The sequence below is a fragment of the Macaca nemestrina genome, chromosome 4 (genome assembly GCF_043159975.1).
Source record: "Macaca nemestrina isolate mMacNem1 chromosome 4, mMacNem.hap1, whole genome shotgun sequence".
NCBI classification, from domain to species: Eukaryota; Metazoa; Chordata; class Mammalia; order Primates; family Cercopithecidae; genus Macaca; species Macaca nemestrina.
This window is the reverse complement of record NC_092128.1, coordinates 176,855,999-176,882,143: the sequence shown is the minus strand read 5'-3', so window position 1 is coordinate 176,882,143 and position 26,145 is coordinate 176,855,999. Positions and strand designations below refer to the sequence as shown.

Sequence of the window (26,145 nt, the reverse complement as noted above, 5' to 3'; positions counted from 1 at the left end):
CTGCAGGAATAAAGAGGAAAGAGGGATGAATTCTGCCTGGGAGCATTAGGGTAAATTTCACAGAGGGGGCAGCATCTGAGATGGGCCTTGAAGGATGAGAAGGACTTTGACAGCTAGGGCTTCGGAGGAAGGGCACTCCAGGCCGAGGGCGCAGCATGGGCAAAGGCCTCGAGGTGGAACACTGCAAGGGGTCCGGGAAGAGAAGCACAATCCGGGGCTGCATGTGGCCTAGTCTCATGGAGGGGTGGAGGAGGAGGTCAGGCTGGAAAGGCAGGGTAAGGCATTTATTATCTTTTAAGAAGCTATAGCATTAAACCATTACAATATTTTAAAGCATTTAGTAAAAAATGAAACACCAAGTTTCAATCATATATATGAATGGGCAAGAACAAAGGACAATGCCTAGAGAGAGTTACTTCAGAACCAATTTGTACTTGCCTTCGGAAGTTATTTATATTATACTGACATTAAGTTATGATTATGTCTGATAAGCAGAGAGAATTTACAACAGGTCAAACAGTTTCAGCATCTATGCTGATAACCTCTAATTCCTGGTCTTCATGGGTTCTTACCTTCTTAAACCCACAACATCCCTATCCTATTTCCTTCCACTTAGCTGTACATTCACTCCTTCAAGTCCCTCAGAGCTGAGGGGGTTTCCCTGGATTTTGAACACCCCTCAGATTGTATATTCTCGACCTTGCATTTTCCCCCTTGCAGCGGACCTGCCACCTACACAGCTCCTCATCCCACAGCCCTTCTGCACTGTCTAATCCTCTCAGCCCCTTCATTGACTTCTCTCCATATGGACCCCAGGGTCGGCCTTTCAACTGTGCCCTCACTGGCATTTCAGAATCTCTCCCCCTGAGAAATCTTCCCCGTGTCTGCTGTGTCGACCTTTCTACATCGATGGGCCCTAATGACCCCAGCCTGGGCTGGACGTGGACTCTGGGTTTGAATCCCAGGTCTGTCACTTACTAATTTTCTGGCTTTGGCAACTGTTTAATCTCTCTGAATCTCAATTTCCACATCTGTAAAGTAGAAATGATACTTTCTCCAAAAGGCTATTAAAGTGTAGCAATCCCACGGTAATGTAAGATGTGTGTAGGTGGGGAGGGGGCAGGAAGTTTAGTAAGATCCATGCACAGTATTGCTATGATAGAAATAACGGTGGTGAGCTATATAACTATTATTATTCCTAGTCCCAAGCTGTGAAGCATTGCTAGAGAAAGCTGAGGCAATGTGCAATGATCTATTACAGACTCAGGTTAAATTAAGCCAGGCAATTCTTCTTCTTCTTTTTTTTTTTTTTTTTTGAGAACTGAGTCTTGCTCTGTCGCCCAGGCTGAAGTGCCGTGGCGCAATCTCAGCTCACCACAACCTCCGCTTCCCAGGTTCAACCGATACTTCTGCCTCAGCCTCCCAAGTAGCTGGGATTACAGGAGCCCACCACCACGCCTGGCTGATTTTTGCATTTATTAATTTTTTTAGTAGAGATAAGGTTTCACCATGTTGGCCAGGCTGGTCACGAACTCCTGATTTCAGGTGATCTGCCTGCCTCCCAAAGTGCTGTGATAACAGGCATGAGCCACCGTGCCGGCCCAATTCTTCATTCTTCTTTGTTGGCTCCCTCATTTGCCTGCTCCCAAACCTCTTCTACACTCCGCAGCCCCTCCGGGCTCCTTCCTCACTGAAAACAGTATCATACAGCCCAAGCTGAACATTTTTCTTGGCTTTGTCTTCTCCAGTCTCTTTTCACTCTTCCTCACCCAGAAGAAAAAGACTCCTGTCTCTTCTGTGCCTTTAATGTTGTCTGCCTTATACCAACTATATCCTCTGACACTTCACGTTTCCATCCCCATCTCCACTGGCAACATGGCTGGTTCTTGCTTTCCTGAGGCCCCTCCACTCTGGTCCTCCTCTTTCCTTTTGCAGATCTTTCCACTTCCTTGCTGCTCATTTCCTTTTACGCCCCTGCAGTGTAGTTTCATCCTTCTCCTTCCCAGGTTACAAAGCTCTACCTGTCACAATGAATGGTCTCTTCTTTGCCCTGACCACAGTACTTAATAACATAAGCAAACTCCCTCCCCCACCTGCACTTTCTGGAACAACCCCTCACCCCGTCACTGAGTCACTGTTAACTGAGCATGTGACACGTGCCAAATGCTGAGCTAGGACAGATGCAAAGGAAAGTACCATTTCCTGCTGAGTAGCTCCTCTTCTTCTTCCAGGCCACAGAACACACACGTACGTGCCTGTGGATTTGCTATTTTCTCCCTGTATTCTCTCTCCTTGGACGACCTCACACATTTCCTGAGATCTGGTAACGTTCTCTACGGGAATGGCTCCCATCTATAATCCCGGTCTCGTGCTCTCTTCCACCCTCCAGATCTATGTTCCAACAGCCTGCTACACAGGGTCCCACATTCACCTTCAACTCAACACAACTAAAACCCAACTCTTCCCTTTAACTGTGCATTTTCTGCCTTCCTCCTTTCCCCCTTTAAGGTGGGCCCTTTTTCTCAATCCCAGCTCTCTTCCCTTTCCTTCGGCTCCCATAGGCATTGTGACTCCAACCTCTTCACTCTTCTCTGCAGTCTCTCCCACCTGCACATCTCTTCTGCTTCCACCGGCTCCTCCCCACTTGGTGAACATGAACTCAGCTGGGTCCGGGCCTGCCCTGGGTCTCAGCTGGGTGACAGTAACAGCCCCCTGACTGGTGGCACTGCCCTGCCGGCCCTCTACTCTAATCTTCCTGCACACCACTCCTCCAGATGGATCTGCCTAGAGCCTGTGTTCCATCTGGGTGTTCTCAGATCAGAAACGATCCTGGAACCTCCAGTGCCTCCCAGAGGGGCACTTGCTGTTTGGCATGATTATTGATAGAAATTTCAGCATTTTATCATTATTGTATCAAGCAAAAGAGAGCTATTCAGAATAACCACCTTTATCCTTTCAGACTTATTATTTCCGAGCAGGGCATTTCAGAGCCTCCCATTAACCTTTAATTGGTCTACCTTTTCCTGTAAAAACTCAGTGGTCTAGACAAATGGAGTGGTGCATGATTTTCCTTAAACACATTCTGCTTGTCTGCCTTAAAGCCTTTCTCCCAGCATTTTCTGTCTGATATGCTGGCTCTCTCCATTTTCTAGTAAGATCTTACCCACTGGTCAAGATGCAGCTCAAATGCCACTTCTGCAATGAAGTTTCCTTCATCAACCCAGGCAGGAGAAGTTGACTGTGCCCCACCCCCATCCCCAACTCCCAACTATTCACAGCAGATTTCTGGCTCCTGCACTGGATTCCCATACTGTCAGCCAACCAAGACATGCATAACAAGGCTTGCTTCTAGATGACATTGCCAAAAAGCATTTGCTGAAGTTGTTGGCACTAGATAGCAAGCCAAGTCTTCACACTCTCACTGGCTGCCTTTACCTGGCCTAGCACAGGAGATGGGGAGGAGCCAGTGGCTGTGGCTGGAGTAAAGGCGGATCTCTGCCTTAACTGGCCGGCACTTGGAACGGTGAGAGAGGGCTGGGCTGCCCATGCATCCCAGTTATCCGTTTCTGGTTTCTCATTCGTGCTGGTGGGCCACCTGGAGGGAAAAGCACAACACCATGAATAGCAAGCACTCCCTAACATGCCAGCTTTTTACCCACAGTAAAGTACCAAAAAAAAAAAAAAAAAAAAAAAAAAAGAAAGAAAGAGAAAAGAAAAAGAAAAAGATGGTAACTGATGAGCCTGTGCAACACAAACCTAGTATATTTATGTGGCTTTCTACAGTTAAAGAATGAGGAGGCTGGGTACAGTGGCTCATGCCTGTCATCCCAGCACTGTCAGAGGTCGAGGTGGGCGGATCACCTAAGGTCAAGAGTTTAAGACCAGCCTGACCAACACGGTGAAACCCCGTCTCTACTACAGATACAAAAATTAGCTGGGTGTAGTGGCACACGCCTGTAATTCAAGCTACTAAAGAGGCTGAGGAAGGAGAAATGCTTGAACCCAGGAGGCAGAGGTTGCAGTGAGCCAGGATCGCATCACTGCACTCTGGACTGGATGACAGAGTGAGACTCGGTCTCAAAAAGAAAAAAAAAACAAACAAAAACGCATTAGCTGGGTGTGGTGGCGGGCATCTGTAATCCCAGCTACTTGGTAGGCTGAGGCACAAGAATTGCTTGAACCTGGGAGGTGGAGGTGGCAGCGAGTAACCGAGATCGCGCCACTGCACTCCAGCCTGGGTGACAGAGCAAGACTCTGTCTCAAAAAGAAAAATAAATAAAAGCGCAAGGAGGAGAGGAAAAGGCATTTGTCTGAATCTTGATTTCCTCAGTGATAAAATGGGAACAATACTGTGCCACTTAAGGTTAGTTGTGAGGGTCACATGAAATACGGGCCAGGGAAATACTCTGTAACTGTAAAGCACTGGAGAAACATCCTCACATGATCATTTGTAATAACAATAGTTAAATGAGAAAAAAGAAGCTACCTGCCACCTATGGAGCTGGAGCTTCTCAACACCACTTCTCAGACCCATGCATCCTATAGTAAGTACCTGGTTGTATGCCTAGATGCCACAGCAATTACAAATGGCATCCTGACAGCAACCAGTTGTCCTGGGTCCCAGGGACAGTTCTAGTTTTGTGATTTTAATAATTTTAGATAAACAGGCTGGGCATGGTGACATGACCTAATCTCAGTGCTTTGGGAGGCCAAGGCTGGAGGATCACTTGAGTTCAGGAGTTCAAGACCAGCCTGGGCAACATAGTGAGACCTCATCTCTACAAAAAACTTAAATATTAGCTGGGCATGGTGGCATGCACCTGTAGGCCCAGCTACTTGGGAGGCTGAGGCAGGAATATTACTTGAGCCCAGGAGGTCAAGGCTGCTGTGAGCCATGGTTGTGCCACTGCACTCCAGCCTGGGTGATGAAGTGAGACCCTATCTCAAAATAATAATAAATAATAATAATAATAAATAATTTTAGATAAATGTATCTGTGTGAGTGCGGATTTAAAGGCAATTTACTTTTTACACCTTTATAAGATACAGAAACAAAACTGAAAACCAAAATAATTCCTGATTTTTCATTTGGAAAATAAGGTGCCTATAATTACAGCAAGAGAATTGCACACCATACATTTCATGAAGAAGAAGCATACTGATTTGATCCCCAGTAAAACAAATCCTGGAAAATATGGCATTAGTCTTCTATTTTAGCCTAAGCTTTAGTTTTAAAAACTCAGAACTTTTCAGTCAAGACCAAAAGAGGAAAGGCAAAGTTTCAACTTGGAAGTCAAGCTAATGGAAGGCTTTTTTTTTTCTTACAGCAGAGATTAGATGGGGGGACCTTCTTTAACACCTTCAGCCTTTTATGTGAAAATAAAGTATGAAAAACTTGCTATTCCTTACATCCTTCCCTCCACTTCCTCCCGCCCTGGGTAATTATTCTTTCTTCCCTCTCTTTGTTCCATCTGATCCTTCTCCAGCAATACATCTGGATTCCTTGCCTTCAATATGTTTCTTCTGAAAGATGATTAGACTTGAAAACAAATTTTAAACACTTCTTATTCAAATCACTCATAATTGTATCCTAGTATAAAATATTTTTAGACAATTGCTCATCTCGGTCATGGCCCTATAACTGGAAGTTTGAACAACAATTTCATCTATCATTTCAAACCTCTGCTTACACACAGTTTTTAAAATGCCCTGATGAACCAGGGCACAGAACTAACCATGGCCAAGTGCAAACAACTCTTCATTCTATTCTACATTTGTATAAGATTAACGAAAGTGGAAAGCTTTAAAGGAAACAGCTTTCTATCTTATTCAGAACCACATGACTGAATTCAATTTTTGCTTCTGCCTGGCAAAAAAAAAAGTGCTATTTGCATGCAGGAAATGACTCTGAAAATTTGCTGACTGACATGGATGTCAAAACAGATTATTAGGAAACTGTATTTCTCCATTTCTTCCACAAGAATGATAGATACAAATACATTATTGAACAAAACAAGATAACAGGCTTCATTTTGTACCATGGTAAGTCACTGTTGGGCAATGACATCATTAAATCCAGTTCAGGGACTGTAATCTCCAATTTGGCAGCCAGAGAAAGGAGTATCGAAAATGAGCCAGCTCCCTCACACAGAAGGATAATCCAAGACTATGAAAATACTTAAGAGGGGGGAAAAAATGACCAAATTGGGATTTCAAAAATCACCAGAAAGAGCCCACCAACACGTACGTGGAGCTGAAGTCGGCCCAGTTATTGGGGGTCGTGGAGGGCTCTGAAGAGGTTACTGCCAAAGGGGCAGGGGTCTCACGCAAGGCCAGTTTGGGGGCAGGGGCAGATGTCGAATCAGTCACTGTTTTCACTGGAGCGGGAACCTCATTTTCTGGGATTTTCTCTGCATAGTTTGCAGGGAACCACCCGGTCTTTCCTTTTAATTCTCCTCCAAGCCAGCCGGGTTCTCCAGTTTGGCTTTCATCCACCTGTAGAAAAAGTCACAACTTTAATTTAAGTAGAACTAAATCAATCCCTGAAGAGACCCAGCACCCAACTACAGGGAAGTCCCAAGCCTCTGCCCTCTTTAGATTGACATATGGCATAGGAATTTCTTCATTTTAGTCCAAGTGTCTGGGAAAAGAGTCTAAGCAGTAATGCTGAAAAAAATGCACTATAATTCAAGTTCTTATTCTCTGTACTTTTTTAAAAAGCCTTACCCCATGCTTTCCTAATAATGGCAGTTGAGACAAAGTGCCTGGAGTCCTGAGGCATGGAATTTAAATATTATGATTTGGGAAGTGACTTGACAGGCTTCATCAGAAAGTCATGTCATTATTAAAAATAATTTGACTTGAGTTTATTACTTAAAGTTGAAAGCAAAGGGTGCAATCAATATAAATTCAGTACTCTTAAAACCTCCAATAACTAAGTAGTATTTATTTCAGTATAGGGACAAGGAAGATTTTTTTCAAAACCATGGCCTTAAATGGTTTCCACGGGAAGCAAAGCTGCCTGCTGCTGTGTTTAGGCATTTAAAAGCTCCACAGACACATGATGAGAAAATTAAGGAAGTGATTATTTACAGCAATAATCAATTTTATTAAGGTCCTGTAGTTTTCTTTCGTATACATTTAACTTGCATATTCACAAAAGTGCACAGGAAAATACCGAATTACACTCTTTAAAAATTTCACAGAGGCCGTTTATTAATTTACTAATTTAAAAATTTCACAAAGGCTTTTAAGGTTTACATTTTAATTCTGACTCAAATGGATCACCCAAAATGGCCAAAATGATTCTACTTTTCTTTACGAGTTGTCGCTACTATTTTATGAGCAATAGGAGAATGACTTTGGAGGACAATCACATTTGCTATTAGGAAATTTATTTTTGGGCCGGGCACGGTGGCTCATGCCTATAATCCCAGCACTTTGGGAGGCTGAGGCGGGCGGGTTACCAGAGGTCAGGAGTTCAAGACCAGCCTGACCAACATGGTGAAACCCCATCTCTACTAAAAATACAAAATCAGCCGGGCATGGTGGCGCATGCCTGTAATCCCAGCTACTCGGGAGGCTGAGGCAAGCGAATTGCTTGAATCCAGGAGACAGAGGTTGCAGTGAGCTGAGATCATGCCATTGCACTCCAGCCTGGGCAACAAGAGTGAAACTCCATCTCAAAAACAATTTTATTTTCATTATTATAATTCTTATAACGGTCTTATTTTATGAAACTTTATATCTTATTTTACCCCTTCCTATGCTGCCTGAGGAGTAAAACATCAAACACTTCACTGGACATTAAAGTTGCTTCTTAGAAATCAGACATGAGTAGGTAGGGTCTTAACAATGATTTTGGAAAAATCTGACAAAAATACCAGTTATCTAATCCATTCAAGTATTCAGTAAAAATGAATTAAAAATAAAGCAAAAAATGATTACATTAAAGAAACCAAATATCTATCTGCATGTACTCAGTGGAGAGTGAGTAATAGGGTTCATTACTTATTAGCTTATTTGAATTAACAAATGCTTGGGGTAGAGGTGGAGAAAACAGAATGCAAGGCAAGGCTTACTACTGAATTCTACCTGTTATTTACAAAATATTCAGCAAGTAGGGGATGCCTGATTGCTGCTCCACTTTAGGGAAACTTTATCATCACAGATAAAAGCAATTTTTAAAGCTGAGAATTCTCCAAACAACCAAAAAAGGAATTCCCTTGCATAAAATGCAATAACACTTCCAAAGGTTGAATTTTTGGCTTCACAGCTCTTTCATTTCTGCTCGCACTCACACCCACATGAACACACCAGCCACTTTCCAGTCATTGTTTTGTTCTTACTGTTCTTTTTCTGGGCAGCCCCAACTGTTTCTCTAGATGAGGATTTAAGATAAATTCTCCCCCATTTGGATCTTCTTTTACGCTAAACTCAAATGGCTAGATGTCTTTCCTGCCTTGTTTACATTTTGGTGATATGGTGACACACTATAACTTTGCAGCTGCTCCATACTGGAAACATAGCCAGGTGCTGCCAGACTTCTCAGTAGGCTCAATAGTCAAGACCAGCCAACTTGGTTCTAGGACCAAAGATGATGTCAGGCAGGAGTGGGTTAGGAGCGTGAGCCAAACACACAATAATTAAGTGTCAAGGCTGCGAAGTGCAATGATCAAGAACAGGGCTCTGCAGTTAGACCATCTCAATTTAAGTGCTAGTTCTACAATCTATTAACTGGTTGACTTTGGGCAAGTTTAATCTCGTGGCACCTCAGTTTTTTCGTCTGTAAAATGGGGATAATAAAAATACCTGTCTTATTATAATGCTCACTGTGAGGACTAACAAATATTTACACCAATGCCTGGCAGACTAAAAGTGTTTTTTTTTTTTTTTTTTTTTTTTTTTTGAGATGGAATCTCACTCTTGTCACCCAGGCTAGAGTACAGTGGCACAATCTCAGCTCACTGCAACCTCTGCCTCTTGGGTTCAAGCAATTCTCCTGCCTCAGCCTCCCAAGTAGCTGGGATTACAGGCACCCGCCACCACGCCCAGCTGATTTTTGTATTTTTAGTAGAGACGGGGTTTCACCATGTTGGTCAGGCTGGTCTCGAACTCCTGACCTCAGGTCATCTGCCCGCCTAGGCCTCCCGAAGTTCTGGGATTACAGGCGTGAGCCACTGCACCAGGCCAGATTTTTTTTTTACATTATCTCTCCTGCTGTCTGGCTCTGACTTTGTGCTATAGTTCTCTTCCTTGGGATTCTGTCCCGTTCTAAAAGCCTGGTCTTGACTTTACCTTCACTCTAGGTAACAATATCCTTCTCTGTTCAGGAGTTCCCTACTCTAACTGCCTGGTCCCCCACTCCCTCTAGGTTTCTCTAGGTTTACCTTCTTGTTATAAGCAATCCTTTAGGGGCTCAAGTGGATCCCTCGATTGATGGGAACTCCTACTCGTCTGCTCATTTTGGATCTCCTCAAAGGTCAGCTGCTTTGCTTAATTACGTCCCATGATCTATTGTCACTCCCTTGAAACACAGGGTATTGACTGGTTAATAAGACTTTTAGGCCAGGCGCAGTGGCTCACTCCTGTATTCCCAGCACTTTGGGAAGCCAAGGTGGGTGGATCACTTGAGGTCAGGAGTTTCAGATCAGCCTAGGCAACATGGTAAAACCCCGTCTCTACAAAAAATACAAAAATTAGCTGGGCGTGGTGGCGCATGCCTGTAATTCCAGCTACTTGGGAGGCTGAGGCAGACAACTGCTTAAACCCGGGAGGTGGAGGTTGCAGTGAGCCAAAATCATACCACTGCAGTCCAGCCTGTCTCCAAAAAAAAAAAAGACTTTTGGTGGACATCTGGAATGTGATCTGAAGCCCTGGGGAAATGTCCTCCCCCTCCACTAAACTGATAGCACCCAGCCTGTCCCCAGATATGATAGAAAGTCTGCAGGTGCAGTGTACACCTAGGAGTGAAGGAGGGGGGCCACATCAGCCCCCCATAAGCAAGAGCTTCTCCCAGCCCTAAGGACAACAGTGAAATCAGCATTTCACTTTAAGCAAAGAAATCTGCTGGTCTCAACAGCCCCCCAAAGAATAGTCTCAATTAGTTTAATTTACTCTTACAAGTATACATCAGTTTTAATAAATTATTACAGTTTAAGGTTCAGGGGATGCAAGAGACGTTGATTCTTAACACCCAAATTAAATTAACCACTTAGAAAGGTCAACATATGAAAATAAAAATCATTTCTTCCTGGATTTGGAAAACTACCCAAAATGTCAATCCAATTCTGGAAAACATAAGATTATGGCAGACCAAGAAGTAGGAACACAAATGGCTTTGTAATATGACTGGTTCCAATGTGGACTTTTTACACAATGTACATTTATCTACTGGGGGACTATAAGGGAGATGTTATTATTAACAATCTTGGTCTCAATACAATTTCATTTATCAGCCACACTGTAACACCCCAACGTATTTGGGGGTAATTCTAGTGAAACATCATTAAAGTGAAGTACAAACACCAGATATTGCTCACATTTCTGGGACTATGTTACAGAGCTGGTCTACAAAATGTTAGTAATTACACACTGCATATTGTAGCTCACTGATGCAACAGTCAAATATACAAAGCAGCCACTTCAGGTTCAAGTCCGTTTGGCAAAGGCTGATAATATTACACCTCTTTTCTCAATTTTTATATGCTCAGTGGCTGCCATCTTCATTAGATGAGATTAATATTTCTAAAATCTCTGACCCTGTCACAAAGGAGGGAAGCAGAAATTCCTTTTTCCCTCACAGAACACGATAAACAAGTGTAGCAAACAGGTTTAGCCTGTGTATTCAGACAAGCTGACAGTGGCTGCATGGGATGTGTTGAGGAGCGCAGGTAGCAAAACATTTTTCATGGATTCGGCGGTTTTGAAATATAAGATTTCTCCTCCAAATTCCTAGATGAGGATATTAAAATTATTTCTTTTTTTTTTTTTTTGGATGGAGTCTCGCTCTGCTGCCAGGCTGGAGTGCAGCGGCGTGATCTCGGCTCCCTGCAAGCTCTGCCTCCTGGGTTCACGCCATTCTCCTGCCTCAGCCTCCCAAGTAGCTGGGACTACAGGTGCCTGCCACCACGCCCGGCTTTTTTTTTTTTTTTTAAGTAGAGATGGGGTTTCACCGTGTTAGCCAGGATGGTCTCAATCTCCTGACCTCGGGATCCGCCCACCTCGGCCTCCCAAAGTGCTGGGATTACAGGTGTGAGCCACCGCACCCGGCCTTAAAACTCCTTCTAAAGCTCCAACCTGGAGGTTGGCAAATTTTGCCTCTGTTGCAACTACTCAAATCTGCCACTGTAGCACACAATATGTGAATGAAGGAGCCTGGCTGTGTTCCAATAAAACTTTATTACAAAACAGGCAGTGATTGGGCCAGATGTGAGCCAACCTTGTAATCATGTGTATATTGGTCCCTCAAAACTGCAGTGATATTACGGCCAATTGTTACTAAATGAGCTGCATTCTGATGTTTAATCTACGGAAATCTATGGAAGGTAGAGGAAAAAGGTATTGTTGGCTACATTTTAAAAAATATCTGTCAAGAGAAGAAAAGGAAAACAATGAGTTAAAAATTGGTATAAGAGTAACACTAAGACAATTTCCACAATGAACTGACTAGCTAATGACTAATAACTACTAAAGAAGTCCATTCTTCCTTGGGTATTTTTAAGAGGATATTTTCTAGAAATGCTTTAGGATTAGTCCTGACATGAACAAGAGATTAAGTTAGATCAGTGGTTCCTGAAATTGACTCCCTAACAGAACCACCTGGTCGGACTTTTGAATGCTGTATATGCAGTAACATTCCCAGAATCTCTGGGGATGAGCCCTGGCATGGTTATTTTTTGGAAGCTCCCTCAGCAATCTGGATGCATTCAGGCCTGCACCAGTCCAAGTATAGCATTTAAACCAAGCTTGTCCAACCCACAGCCCACAGGCTGCATGTGGCCCAGGACAGCTTTTAATGCGGCCTAACACAAATTCATCAACTTTCTTAAAACATTATGAGATATTTTTGCGATTTTTTTAAAGTTCATCAGCTATTGTTACTGTTAGTGTATTTTATGTGTGGCCTAAGACAATTCTAGCAATGTGGCCCATGAAAGCCAAAAGACTGTACTGATTTAGACACCCAGCCTGTGTTCTCCAGATAAACTTCAACAAAACAGCAGTGAGCATAGGTCTTCTCGTTTCTTATGTTCTACTAATATGTGACGGATGTCAAACTTGATTTAATTCACCCTCCAAGAATTGAGACTTCCAGATCAAGAGAGGCCATATATTTTCTAAGCATCTAAGCCTTAGCCATCAAGGTCAAACTCAATCGGAAAGCATTCAGTCTTCGCGGAGCACATCACTTCACACGGATTCCTCTCCTCCTCTAAATTCCTAGCAGAGTTAGTGAATATTTACTGAGAGCTTCATCAAATATTGGCCTTTTCATGTGTTCCTCTAGATTTTTCTAAAAAGATTTTAACCATATGAATGGTAGACTTGATAATTTTCTATTATCAACAGCACTGATAATAGTGCTATATACAAGGTATCACATTAAATTTTTGTTAACCATGAAAAATTATAGTTTTGGATAAAACCGGGCTAAGTTTTTCTACAAGCAAATTATTTTTAAGGCTAAGACTGCCTACATTGAAAAAGAAAACACTGTCACATTGGTAGACTTCTAAAAATTGAACATATTATAGTAACCTATGTCCCAAAGATGTTTGAGGAATCTGAGAATCTGATGATGACTGTGCCCACAAAAGTAAAAGTGAACCCCGGATTTTTCAACCTAGAGAGACTGACAGTAATGTTGTACTACATGTTTCATGCTCCTTGTTTGTTACCTGCAAAATTCATTAAATTAAAAAAATACAAACCTGTTGCTATTAGATGTCAATATCTATCTTTTTGCATTGATTGTTATCCTCACAATGATAACACAGTTGAATGGCACCTGGAGTATCACAATGCATTTTGTAGTACAAAACTGAAACATTGCTGTCCCTTCCGCAAGCCAACTAATTATGCCTAGTAGTACATTCTACATTTCATTACATATTTAGGAGGTCTGAGATAAAATAAACACTATTACAGTCCTGGGTAGATATTCTCTGTTATACTTGTCCTTAATTTATTTTTAGTTTTATTAAAAATTATAAATTAAATACATTTATAAAAATGAAAATAACATAGAAGTCTATAAAATTCAACATGAAAGCCCCTTCTTTACTGCCCAGTGGTAACCATTGTTAACAGTTTGATATATGTATTTCAAAATTGTTAACTATACATAAACACATGAATACATATATAGTTTTATTTCTAACCAAATGCAATTATGCTGCACATATTCTGCTTTTTTGATGGAAATCTTATATGTATATGTGATCTATATAAGTTTTAATCTTCATTATTTTTAGCTATATAATAATTTATTTAAACCATCCCTTTACTGATGGACATTGGGCTGTTCATTTCCTTTTACCAACACCACTGCAGTGAACATCCATGTACACACATATTTGTGCATGTGCCCAAAAGAGGAAGGAAAAGCATGAGAGGAAGCAGAAAAATAGAATTTCTGGGGCAGAGGGAATGAGAATTTTAAATCTAAACAGGCACTGCCAAATTGCCCTCCAAATCACTTAACCAATTTATACAACCATGCTAACAATGTATATTATATTCACTGTCCTATACTCTTGACAAAGCTGGATATTACCAGACTTTTAAACTTGCTCATTTGATAGAGGAACAATGCTATTTTGTTTTCTAACTTGCATTTTTCTGATCGCCCAAGAAGCTAAGCATCTTTTCATGTATTTTTTAAATAACTGACTTTTTACTTCATCTGTGAATGTCCCTTCCCACCCTCTGCCAATTGTTTAAGGCTTGTGGGTGTCTTTCAAAGTTAACTGTTTGGAATCTTTATGTAACAGGGGTAACCCTTTATGTAACCCTTGGTCTCATATATTTTGAAATATAGACATTTTAATTTTTGCATATTGTCAACTGTCCATTTTTGCCTCTTACGACTTCTGGTTTTTATAGCTTAAAAAGGCCTTTCTTAGCCAGAAAATTATTCCAATAGTCTCCTTAAAAATTTTTGCTTTCCAGAATTGTTATCTTTTATGTTTAATCTACTTGGAACTCCTTTTTGTCTATGGCCTGGGATGAAGACTTGACCCAATTCCTTGCCAAACACAGAGCATTCAAGTTAGTCCTTAAAAGGAATCTAGCAAAAAGAAACCCAGTACACAAACTGAGAAGACTTATGACTTACTTTTTTTTTTTTTTTAAGCACAACCTACTACACAGACTCAAACACATTTTTACTGCCACAACAACACCCAGAGATATGTGTACTTACACAGAATTCAAGTGACTTAAAAGGACAAAACATTGAATAAGATGCAGACTTCCTGACAGTTAGGCAACACTTACCCATTCCCCTTTAACCTCCACCAGGAAAGCAAAGGTTTGAAAGCAAGGCAAAATATATGTTTAATGACATGCTTTATTCTTACAGCATATCTAAACTCTATGCATCTCATCAAGCTGGTGGTTAACTAGCCAATTCGAGGAAAAGGTTTCAACAGGCCTAGGATTATAGGTGAAGCCCAAATATGTTACCGAAAAAGAGCAACACTTTCTCATCAAGATACAGATCACCTGCAACATTTCCTTATCATAACATTTCACAACCTTCCCTTACTTTAGGATGAGAGCGAGCTGCTTCTCTGCACCTTGTGTTGCAAGAAAATCCAGTTTCAAAAATATTAGGCTGGTTTGTTTAACGTTAAAAAAAATTGTAATGAGGTCCTCACTGATGTGACATTGTATTTTCAGAAATGTTAGATTCCTATTACATGGTATTTACATATTTTACAATTAATCTGCTTTACAGGATACACTACTTCAAATACGAGGCAGTGTGAGTAAAGTAGCTTCAGGCTATTAGAAACCACGGTGTAGGAAACAGCAGGTGGTGAAGTCAGAGGAAAGCTGACAAACATGCCCTGCTGGCTCGAGTTACCGTCTGTGTGCGCAGAGTGGAGTGCCCAAACCCACAGTTCTTTCTGTAAAGGATGAGTAAGGCTGGCACCCAGCATGTTTCAGGCAATAACTGTGTGCTGAATGAAGCCATGGAGTATATTTGAAGAGGTTTTCACTATTGTTAAGGTGATTTTAACTTTTAAAGATCTGGAGCCTGGGCAACATAGGGAGACCCTAGCTCTACAAAAAAATAAAAAAATAAAGATTAGCTGGGTGTGGTGGCACACACCTCTGAGCTACTCAGGAGGCTGAGGCAGGAGGATCACTTGAGCCTGGGAGGTGGAGGCTGCAGTGAGCCAAGATCATGCCACTGCACTCCAGCCTAGGTGACAGCGTGAGACTCTGTCTCAAAAAAAAAAAAAAAAAAAAAAAGAAAAGAAAAGAAAAGAAAAAATAATTTGGGATTTTTGGCCTTGCTTCTTCTAGCCCATGGTAATTACAGAGAAAACAGCGCTATCAGGAAAAAAAGGGACATAAGAATTGATTTCTCTAAGTGCTAAACATACTGTTATTTCTACGTATTTTAGCCCATTAAAGATCCACAGATATGATGTGTATATGGCAAGATGAATGCATGAGTAATAGTATAATCACCTGTATAACACCCTTTATACTTCAGAGACATACAGTCCTTGGGCAAGAAACATGTTGTTTCAATTGTTAACTTTCATAGTTCTTTACAAATTCTAGGCCAGGCATGGTGGCTCATGCCTGTAATTTCAGCATTTTGGAGGCTGACATGGGAGGATAGTTCGAGCCCAGGCAATTCAAGACCAGCCTGGGCAACACGGAGAAACCCTGTCTCTACAGAAAATACAAAAATTAGCTGGGCATGGTGGTGCACACCTGTGGTTCCAGGTACTTGGGAGGATGAGGTGGGAGAATCGCTTTGCTTGAGCCCGGGAGGCAGAGGTTGCAGTGAGCCAATATCACGCCACTGCACTCCAGCCTGGGCAACAGAGTGAGAAGTTGTGTCAACAACAACAAAAAAAGCTAAATTATCTTTTAAAAAAAAAGTGCTAAGAGTAATGCAAAGTTGACGACTTCTAAGACTCTAAAAGTGAGTAACTAGAACAAGGAACTACTATTTTCTTTTAGAAAATGATTTAGATGAACCATGTTGTTTGATTTTCTTTCTTAAACTGGTTCCTATAGTTTCAGTCACATCATAAGATTGTTATTAATTAAAGGAAAGAAACAGTAACAAAGTAAAATTTTAAATTATTTTCTGTTTCAGAGTAGGAAAGCAGATTAACTGTGTAATTCATTACTCTTTTTACATAATTCAAAGTTCACATAATTAAAGGGAAAAAAGATGCTCTGATGCAAAGATACAAAAGTTATTGCAATTATGAGAATGATGATAGGTGTTCTGCACTTATAACTATTTCTTAAAGACTCCTGGCCTCCTCCCACTTTGGAGGATCCTAGTGTGTGTGTATATATATGTACATATGCACACTAGTATATATTATACATATAATATATATACACACGCATGCTAGTATATAGTCTATACATCATATATAAAATATATGTATTACATATATATTTATACTCATATATTTCTACTCATAGTATATAAGTAGTAATCTAAACTCTGAAATTATCAGACATTTATAGATTTAAAAATAAGAACACATTGTCTTTACCAACTCAATTTTAAAGTGATGTTGGGATACATTTTTTAAATGCCATCTTTCATTTTAATAAAAAAGAAAGAAGACTGAGCTTACACTTTAAAAATCTAGATGCTGAATTCTTGGGTTTCATACTCACTGACAATCTCACAATTGTTGAATAAAGTGAAACAAGAGGACAGAGGCTAATCTTCAACAGAAATGACCCTCTCACTGGAGTCTTTCTTACCATGACTATGTCTCCTGGCTGGATAGTGATTTCATCATGGCTTCTGGATTCAAAGGGGTACAGTGCCCGGTAATATACCACTTTTACGTTTTCCTGTGCAGAAATGGTAAGCGGACCTTTTTCTGTTTAAAAAAAAGGTGGGGGGACAAAAATAAATAATTACAGAGAACATAAATGTACGACAACAAGCCAAACAACTAACCTCTCCTCTATTGCCTATCTTCACCTCTGAACTATTTCCCTCCATTCAAGGAATTTCTGAAACACATACTGACTGCCAAAGCAGAGCCAAATCTGACGTCAGCAACTCAAACCCATCAGAGAGTTCATTGGTGACTCCCTCTAAACAAAGGTCATTCCAAGGCTGAGTGCAGCCAGGCTGCCTAAAGGTCCCTTGTCTCTGCCTCTTGGCTTGGGCTCTAGCAGTGCAGATCTGTAAAGCATCATACCCCCTCCTCCCTACCCAGCGTGTTGAGTACAATGTAGCAGTTAGGATACGACCCAAAGTCTGAATCAGCCAAGGAGCAAACTTGTTTGGGAGGGAACAGAGGCACCAGTTTCCATACCAAAACATGAAAATGCAGATGTTTTAGGCTCTTTAACATGGTCATATAAAACCTAAGTGCTGATAATCCCCAATGAAGAAACTCTTCCTATACATTTCTCTGGGAAATAATGAGCCTAAGGATGAACCCTAGATGAAAATAATTTAGATTTTAAATGAAACAAAATGTTTAGAAATGCACATGAGCAAAGGATATTTTGCATTCTGGTTAGCAACAACTAATAACAGACCTTTGGGCATTTTTACTCAAGAGCTACAAGTATTTTGACATATAACTCTCTTATCCAGAAAGCAATGAGGGTAAAGTATTATCTCCACATGATTTTGAACTGTATGACATGCAAGATTTCCTACTGACTGAAGGCGAAAAAACAAATCTTCATTTTATACTAGGAGGACGCGTGAAGAACTTAAACTAACTGCCTAAGATCAATGGTGAAATTATTTTCAGATAGAAAAAAACTATCAAAAAATTGATTTGCCCCTCCTATGACATGGTTGCTACTGTGTAGGTCTGATGACCTGCCAGTCTTTCCCCTGGACTGCACGCATCTGAAGGCAGGTAGGTGCCTACTGCAGCTCCATACCTCACGCCCATCTCAGCCCACTATGCAGCTGGGAACCAGTAAACCTTTACAGAATAGCTTGAAAGTGTTTTTTCTTTCTTTTCTTTCTGTATACCGCAGCACTAAAGCAGCACACGGATGACCAAGCAAAATTGGTATAATTTTCCACACAAAGAAAAAGCAACGACTTGCTTCCGCTGAGCATTATTTGCAAAACTGTACAATCACACAACCACACAGGAATCTTAAATACATTCTAGCTTACATCTGTTATTATAAAGGATAGCTTTTCCTAGCTATTCCAATTAGATCGGTCTTTCATTTATCTTTTTGTTCAGTCTTTTATTTATCCTTTTTTTTTTTTTTTAAAAAAAAAGGCAAATTAGGCCAGGCATGGTGGCTCATGCTTGTAATTTCAGTACTCAGAAAGGCCAAGGTGGGAGGATTGCCTGAGGCCAAGAGTTCAAGACCAACCTGGGCAACAAAGTTAGAACTCCATCTCTACAAAAAAAAAAATTAGCTGGGCATGGTGGTGCACACCTATAGTCCCAGCTCCTTGGGAGGCTAAGACAGGAGGATTGCTTAAACCCAAGAGTTTGAGGCTGCAGTGAACTATGACTGTGCCACTGTACTCTAGCCTAGGCGACAGAGTGAGACTGTCTCAAAGAAAAAAGAAAAGCAAAGAGAAGTAAAGAAAAGAAAAAGCAAATTATGTTCAAAGGACAAAACGCTGCCACTTTTCAAAAAGTAAAAGCAGTTTTATGCAATGCAGACCGAAGACAGCGAATACCCCATCAGTGGAGGCAAGGGTGAAAGGTGCCACTTTCTGTTGCAGAAACAGCCTAGAAATTCCAGGGAGGGAAATAACAAACCAGAGAAACAGCAGGTTCTTTTGCAGCATATACGACCAGTGGAACTTCATGCCACTTGTTAACTCTGTAGAGGACTCGTGGATGCCGGTGTAACGTGGGCCAGAGGCTGGCATGGTGATGGGAGAATTACACAGATCTCAACTGACCCTGGGGAAAGAAGAGCTGCCATGCTCAAAATAAGAGACTGATGTTCTCATCTGTTAATGTAGCCAAGACTGGTCCTGATGAGATATGGGCGTTTTTCAGGAGGATCTGGGAGAGAAGATGACTTATTTTCTAGAATTATTTTTGGCTTCTAATACCTGAAGTGGACCAGGGTGCCTGGACAGCTGGCTTAGCTGGTTCTTGGTGCTGATGGAAAAGCCGACCCAGCTTGTCTTGTGCTTCCTGTTTGCCTTTCTCCTCACCATCCTTCTTTTTGATACTCTCCTCCCTTTTCAGTTTTTCCTCCTCGTGGAGTTTTCTTGGTCGCTGATGCTCGTCCTCCTGCTGCACATGCTCCAGCCACTGCTTGTCCCTTTCCTGAGCTCGTCTGCCAACAAACACACTTGATTACAGCAAGGAAGCAGCTCTAAGTTAACACTACTGTTGCCTCTTTTCACAAAAAAAGCTCCATCCAGTAAATGGGATGGGAAACATCAAGGGAACATTGTTCTTCAGACGGGGCAACTGAATCAGGGCTTCAGTTCTGAGTGAGAAGAAATCACATGATTTAGGAAAACACAGAAAATTTCTGATGTATTTTATAAAGTGGTTACAAGAATAAGAAACACACTTAATAATAAAGCGGGTATTAAACTGACCAAACAGAGCCATAAAACACAGAGAACATAACTTCTATAAAAATAAAATACACCCAACACTGTAAATGAAATATCACTTAAAATAAGTACATGATCAATCAGATCATTAAAATTTCCCCCCAGCAAAGGGTACAACACATTTACATGCACACATGTTGCTCCCCAAACCTGAAGCTGAAAGCAAGGGATTGTTTTATTGACTTCAACTACTTTGATTTTGTTTTTCAAAGTAGCTACCACAAATAGATAATTGTAATTAAATCTAGGCCTTGTAATTTTTGATGGCCTCAACCTGAAACCCACAGTAAAAGACTGAGAATAATTTTTCTCATTCTATAATACTTTATAAAGTCAGAAAATACTTTAAATGAAACTAATATGTAATAACAAATGATATAATAATAACTAGCTCTCCATATATTAACTCCTTTAAACTGCGAATCAGGTAGGTAGTCTTAGTATTACTCCCATTTTACAAATAAGGAAGCTGGGGCAGAGATATTAAATGACTTGTCCACATCACACAATCATATGTGCCTGGGCTTCAATCCCAGGCAGCCTGGTCCCAGAGTCTCCACCCTGAACTGCCATCCTGTGACATGGCTAACGCACACAGGTCATTGGCTAGAATTAGGAATTTGCCACGGGAACATAATTGAAACAAATTATACTTTTATTCTCCATTGTCAAAAAATTACATTTATTGCTACTCTGTATGAATGTGAAATTTTTATGCAGAAGTCTTCAAACTTAAATCTTAAACATTTTATTTACAATTTTTAAAATGTCTTTTAGGAAAGTATAAAAACATTTTTTGGAGGGGTAAGAACACTGTTATTCATGACAACAAAAAACCATAATAAAAACAGTGGCCAGGCACGGTGGCTCACGTCTGTAATCCCAGCACTTTGGGAGGCTGAGGAGGGCGGATCACCAGGTCAGGAGTTCTAGACCAACATGGCGAAAGCTCATCTCTACTAATAATATAAAAATTAGCTGGGCGTGGTAGCGCACGCCTGTAGTCCCAGCTACTTGGGAGGCTGAGGCAGGAGAGTCGGTTGAACCAGGGAGGCAGAGGTTGCAGTGAGCTGAAATCATGCCACTGCACTCCAGCTTGGGTGACAGAGTGAGACTCCGTCTCAAAAAAAAAAAATTACTTTATATTTTCTACCAATAAAGGTCACCATATATAGTGTACAACCATCTAATTTCTGAAGTTAATTTGGAGTAGTTTTTATCTATGTAATTGGAATATATATTACATATTATATTTTTATTAAGCTATTTTCTGTATTATGCTATTTTATGTATTTTATGTATTTTTCTGTATTTTACGTTTATTTCTACTCTGTAGGAATTTAACAGTTCAGTGCAGTATAGTGTGAATAATAAAAGCATTTTATACACTGTGGAGGTAAGAAAAGGATGGAATTAATCAATACATCCAAGGAGGAGACCCTTAGTCTGACCTCCAAGAAAACCATAAAACAATCATGTAAATTGGTTTGGGACCCCAGATACCTCCCCACTGGCACTGAAAAACAAACAGACGACTCTACATACCCATAAGAAAGTAGGCACAGCTCTCCGCAGGTTAACTGAACTCAGCCCACTAAAGTTAACGACTTACGACTTGTCTCAAGTATCCATTTTGTCGTCTTTTTAATCTAATTTCTTTTTCTTTTCTTTTTCTATTTTTGAGATAGAGTTTCTCTCTGTTGCCAGGCTAGAGTACAGTGGCATGATTTCAGCTCACTGCAACCTCCGCCTCCTGGGTTCAAGTGATCCTCCTGCCTCAGCCTCCCAAGTAGCTGGGACTACAAGCATGTGCCACTGTGCCCAGCTAAATTTTTGTATTTTTAGTAGAAACGGGGTTTCACCATGTTGGCCAGGATGGTCCTAATATCTTGACCTTGTGATCCGCCCACCTTGGCCTCCCAAAGTGCTGGGATTACAGGCGTGAGCCACTGTGCCTGGCCTTAATCTAATTTCAATTACCAACTTTTATAATTTACAGGCTGTCATTGGGACATTTGGTCATTTTTGTTTTGTGGAGTCTAAAATTAACTGACATTTAAAAGGCAAATATCCAGTAACAAAATCAGACACAAATTTCTACAATTTACCACAGTAAGTTACAAGTAAAAATAAAAACATCACAAACACAAATCTTCAAAAACAGATACAAACATGTCTGTATCCTACGCACTAAGCAGCAAATTTCCCCCTTTTGTACTAAAGTTTAATTTGCAGTTGAAAAACAGAAGGGAAACAGAGGGGCCCACCCTGACCCTGCTGGAGAAGCCCTGTGTGGGGCACTAGCTCAGTGGCTTAAATTTTAAACCAGGCATTCCAACCCCTGTTAGCTGTTAGTAAAAGGCTGTGAACTAGAAATGTTATTTTGGCCATTAACATGCAAATGAGCACACCAAGTGTCCCAATTTCCTTGTATAATTCCATTTATCTACATAGTAGTAGCTTAGAGAGCTCTGGGAACTAACCAAAAACTTCAGGGGGTACTGATATATGCAAAGATTTATATATACACATGTTTGTGTTTGCACTCACACTTCACACGCACACTAAAGACTAAAAGCTCTTTCTGGTGCAGTAACTACTTGGAGAAGCCAGGCAAAGAATAGTAAATCCTCAAAGTTCCTTCCAGATGAGTCCATAATCCAAAGAAGACTCACCTTTGGGCTTCTTCTTTTTGTTTTTCTAATTCTATGATCTTTCGCTCTTGTTCTTTCTGTTTCAGTCGTTCAGCCTCCATCGACTTTTGCTTCTGGAGTTGCTGCTTATTATGTATTTCTCTTAGTTCCTATAATTAACCGAGAAACAGCTCATGTAGCGACATGAGTGACAAATACATCAACTATTTATCAGCATGCAACATTTCATAGTGGGAAGCCTAGGACACTTAGGAGATAATGTTTCAGAGTTGGAAAAAGTCAACTTGGAAAGCTAAAATCACACCACATTTTGACATGACTGATTTCCAAAGGCCACTTCAGATTACATTCTAATGAGCCATACACATTATACCATTTTCCATGATCTGCTCTAGAAGAAAGCTGCTAGCGAAGGGCAGGAGAGGAGCTCTACTGATAAGGCTCAGCAATCATAATGGAACGTAACCAGTTCCAAGATATGGTGAGGATCATGAATAAAACTTAAGCTTCTTTTGATTATCAGTCAACACCAACCTCTACTGACTTTGAAAATACACATGCCTCTTCTTCACTCACTACCTCCATTCAAACCTCACCTCCACCTTTCACTAAGCTGCCTTAGAACAAATGGACATCTCTTTGCTACTCAATTCTTTGACCTCAATTCTTCCCCCAAGGGTCTATTTTTCTTCAAATTACACCTCTTCCAGAGCATCTTTTCTTACTAAATCTATCCTTCAAGTTGCTAACTGCCCCAAACTAAACTAGCAATCAGGTTGAAAGTAAAAAGCTATAATTTGATGATGACTACCTTGGATCCAATTTCCTCACTTGATACTAGCTGCAGGAATAGCAGTAATTTCCTTAGCAGGCTACTGAAAATAAAATGCATTCTATGATATTTAAAGTACTTGAGTCACAAGTTTAAACACCTGAAAATATGACGAACAAGGAAACGTCTGCTGAGGAAGAAACTCCCTGATTCCACAGAAATCAAAAGGTCCCCAATAGATTGAGTCACTGAAACTCGTCTTACTTGGGCCAACAATAAATCAGATGAGTCAAAGTACCCAGTAGAGCTAAGGTATCTTTCCAGTTGATTTCTTGATCTAACCAGGGCTGGTCCTCCCAGTACATGGCCCAGGGATCTCTATGGGGAGATTTAAGGACTAAGATTTGCCCTGTCTTCTATCACTTTTCTCACTGGCGAGACTAGATGGGCAGGTTTCTTCCAGGCCCTAAAATTCCTACCTTTAGATTCATTCAGAGATTGAAAAACAAAGATAGACCATTTGTCTGTAGAAGGTCAGTATTAAAATATGCACTTGTTACTGGAAAAATTTCTTAAGGGTTAGGCTAACCTTTTCCTACTAATTTTGCTAAGGTTAAAGTTAAAATGCATATACAAATGTTTTATAAACTGTAAGTGATGCTGAGTGGCTTTAAAAGAGAACAATGAGATAAAAGAAAAAGTTTAACTGGAGATTAGGAGGCTGGGGGAGGTACTTAGAAGAGGAAGGCATGGGAGGAAAAGGGGAAGGGGAAAGGGGGAAGAAGGAAAAAAAGGAAAGGAAGGAAGGGGGAAGGAGGGAAAAGAAGGGAGGAAGGGACTTCAGTGGGGGAACCTAGCAGATGACACTAGGAACATCCAGGCAGGACACATCAGGAAAAGGTACCTTTGTAAGGCACAAATTGGACTGCTCCCTATGGCAGCAGACCTGACATGTGGAACAGAGGAAAGGGGAAAAGAAGGCTAAGACTGGGAAGCAATGATGAATTCTCACACTGACTGTTTAAAGTGCTGAGATCAGAAAATCAACCCTAGGGAGAAAGAAGTCCATTTTTCATCACCTTTCTCACTGCCATACCAAGGGATGTAAAACTTAAGTGTTAAAAAATCAGCAGTATTGGTTTTCTTAGTAACCCAGAATCAAGAATAACTAGTAATCAGTAATAACATGAATGAAAATTTCATTTTCAATACCATCAAATTCTTAAATAGGTTCAGAAAAAATAATTTACAGCAAAAGACTATACTTAAAAGGTACAGAACTGGGAATCAAGAAACCAGGATTCTAATCTCAGGTCCCTGACATGAGCTGGCAGATGAATCAGAATAGATGATCTTTAGGTGTTCTTCGAGTTTGAGGATCTGTTAAATCTTAGACATTGTTCATCACATGAGTATTTCTTTATTTCAGTGTCTGTTTTATTTAGAATTTTATTCCTAACTGCAAGAATGAGTGAAAAGAGCATAAGCAAAATAACCCTGAGCTGAAATTAAATACAAAGGAGTAAGAAATGATGGAAGAGAAATAACATTTCAGTTTGATGTTCAGGAATCTGATTATATATTAAATAAAGAAAAGTCCTTATTTCATCCAGGAAAAAATGTATTTATGAGTGATATTCAAAATATTCAACAACAGGTACTGCACAACCAGAATGGACCCTGGCCATGATGTATCAACATACTATAATAGATAGCCCATAGGCCCAAATGAAGATTTTTCATTTTTCCCCAAGAATTACACTGCACATTTCCTTTCTATACTAGGCTCTTGTAACTGGATATGGATTTACAGATCACTGACTAGTAGATGCAAGTAAAGCTAGTAATACATTAGGAGGCACTATAAAATTGAAAAACGTGTAAGAAAAAGTGATTTTGAAGAATACAGAAAAAAAAACCCTACCTATGGCACAGTTTCAAAAATAATTTTTAAATGTATCAAATACATAAAAAAGATGTTTAAATTTTTTAAAAACACTTCTTTTTGAGTTTAGCAGCATTTGAACCAATCTTAGGAACTGATTATGTCAATTGCAGTTTCAAGTACCTCCAAGGAATGGAGCTTGCAGGAACCGTAAAAAATAGATGACAAATAAGCTAACAGAAGGCTCTGGCACCTTATGATCCAGATTTAAAGATGGCGAGGTTTTTCTATAATTTCCTTCGTCCAAGTCAAACACTGCTGAGATACACAGTTGTAAGGAAATCAACGTGCTGCCCAGAGGCAGGCATTCTGGGTCTCCTCTTTTCTTGGACTTAGGAGTTTACTATGGCATTAATCAAAACAGGCAGAGCATGGATGATTTCTAAGTTGATCAGCTTTTTAAAAAGTTGAACTTCCGAGAAGGCAATCTATAGAATGAAGAAATATACTCTTAAAAAAATGAGTGAATGGCTCTCCTTCCTTCGCCACAACAAAGTCCTTGCAGAACACCCAGTCCCTTCACACAGGGGAGCAGATGGCTACACTATTCTCTCATTCTTTTCCATACTATTAAAGAGACTCAAGTACTGTCACAGTTATTAAGAAGTATCCTTTTAACTCTTTCAGAAAAAAAAAAAATTCAAAGAGACAAACAAATCTGGTATCATTAAATTATGTATCTAGGAAATGAGCAAATTATTGGGGGAAATGGCTAAGGAAAATTTCATCACACTGAAAGTATCAACTTTTCCTGGTAGGCAAATTGATTAAAATGACTCTGCAAATTCTATTAAATCCACATGGAATTTGTCACAGTTATTTTGCTACAACAGAAAGAAAACAAACAAGAAATTACCACATATCAAAAGTCAGTATCTCACTTGGTTCTTCCTAAAATTAAGTGATTTTTTTTTCTAAAACCAGTAACTCTTACAAAAACATGTTTCTTGGCTGGGAATTAATCTAGCAA

The 26,145-nt window shown here is 40.3% G+C and overlaps 1 protein-coding gene across 10 annotated transcripts in view; it reads right to left on the bottom strand.

Moving 5' to 3' along the window:
* The window catches only part of LOC105472692 (intersectin 1), a 252,536-nt gene that overhangs the window by 76,772 nt on the left and 149,619 nt on the right, over window positions 1-26,145 (bottom strand). For 6 of the 10 annotated variants that reach the window (XM_011726179.2, XM_024790051.2, XM_071095646.1 and 3 more), the window contains 6 exons: window positions 22,480-22,607; window positions 19,286-19,515; window positions 16,981-17,102; window positions 14,500-14,514; window positions 6,248-6,495; window positions 3,436-3,595 (listed from right to left, as the gene is read on the bottom strand). In XM_011726179.2, the coding sequence (XP_011724481.1) occupies window positions 3,436-3,595; window positions 6,248-6,495; window positions 14,500-14,514; window positions 16,981-17,102; window positions 19,286-19,515; window positions 22,480-22,607 (903 nt within the window). The remainder of the gene's footprint in view (window positions 1-3,435; window positions 3,596-6,247; window positions 6,496-14,499; window positions 14,515-16,980; window positions 17,103-19,285; window positions 19,516-22,479; window positions 22,608-26,145) is intronic. The other 4 variants (XM_024790050.2, XM_024790052.2, XM_071095647.1 and 1 more) reach the window with 1 other exon arrangement.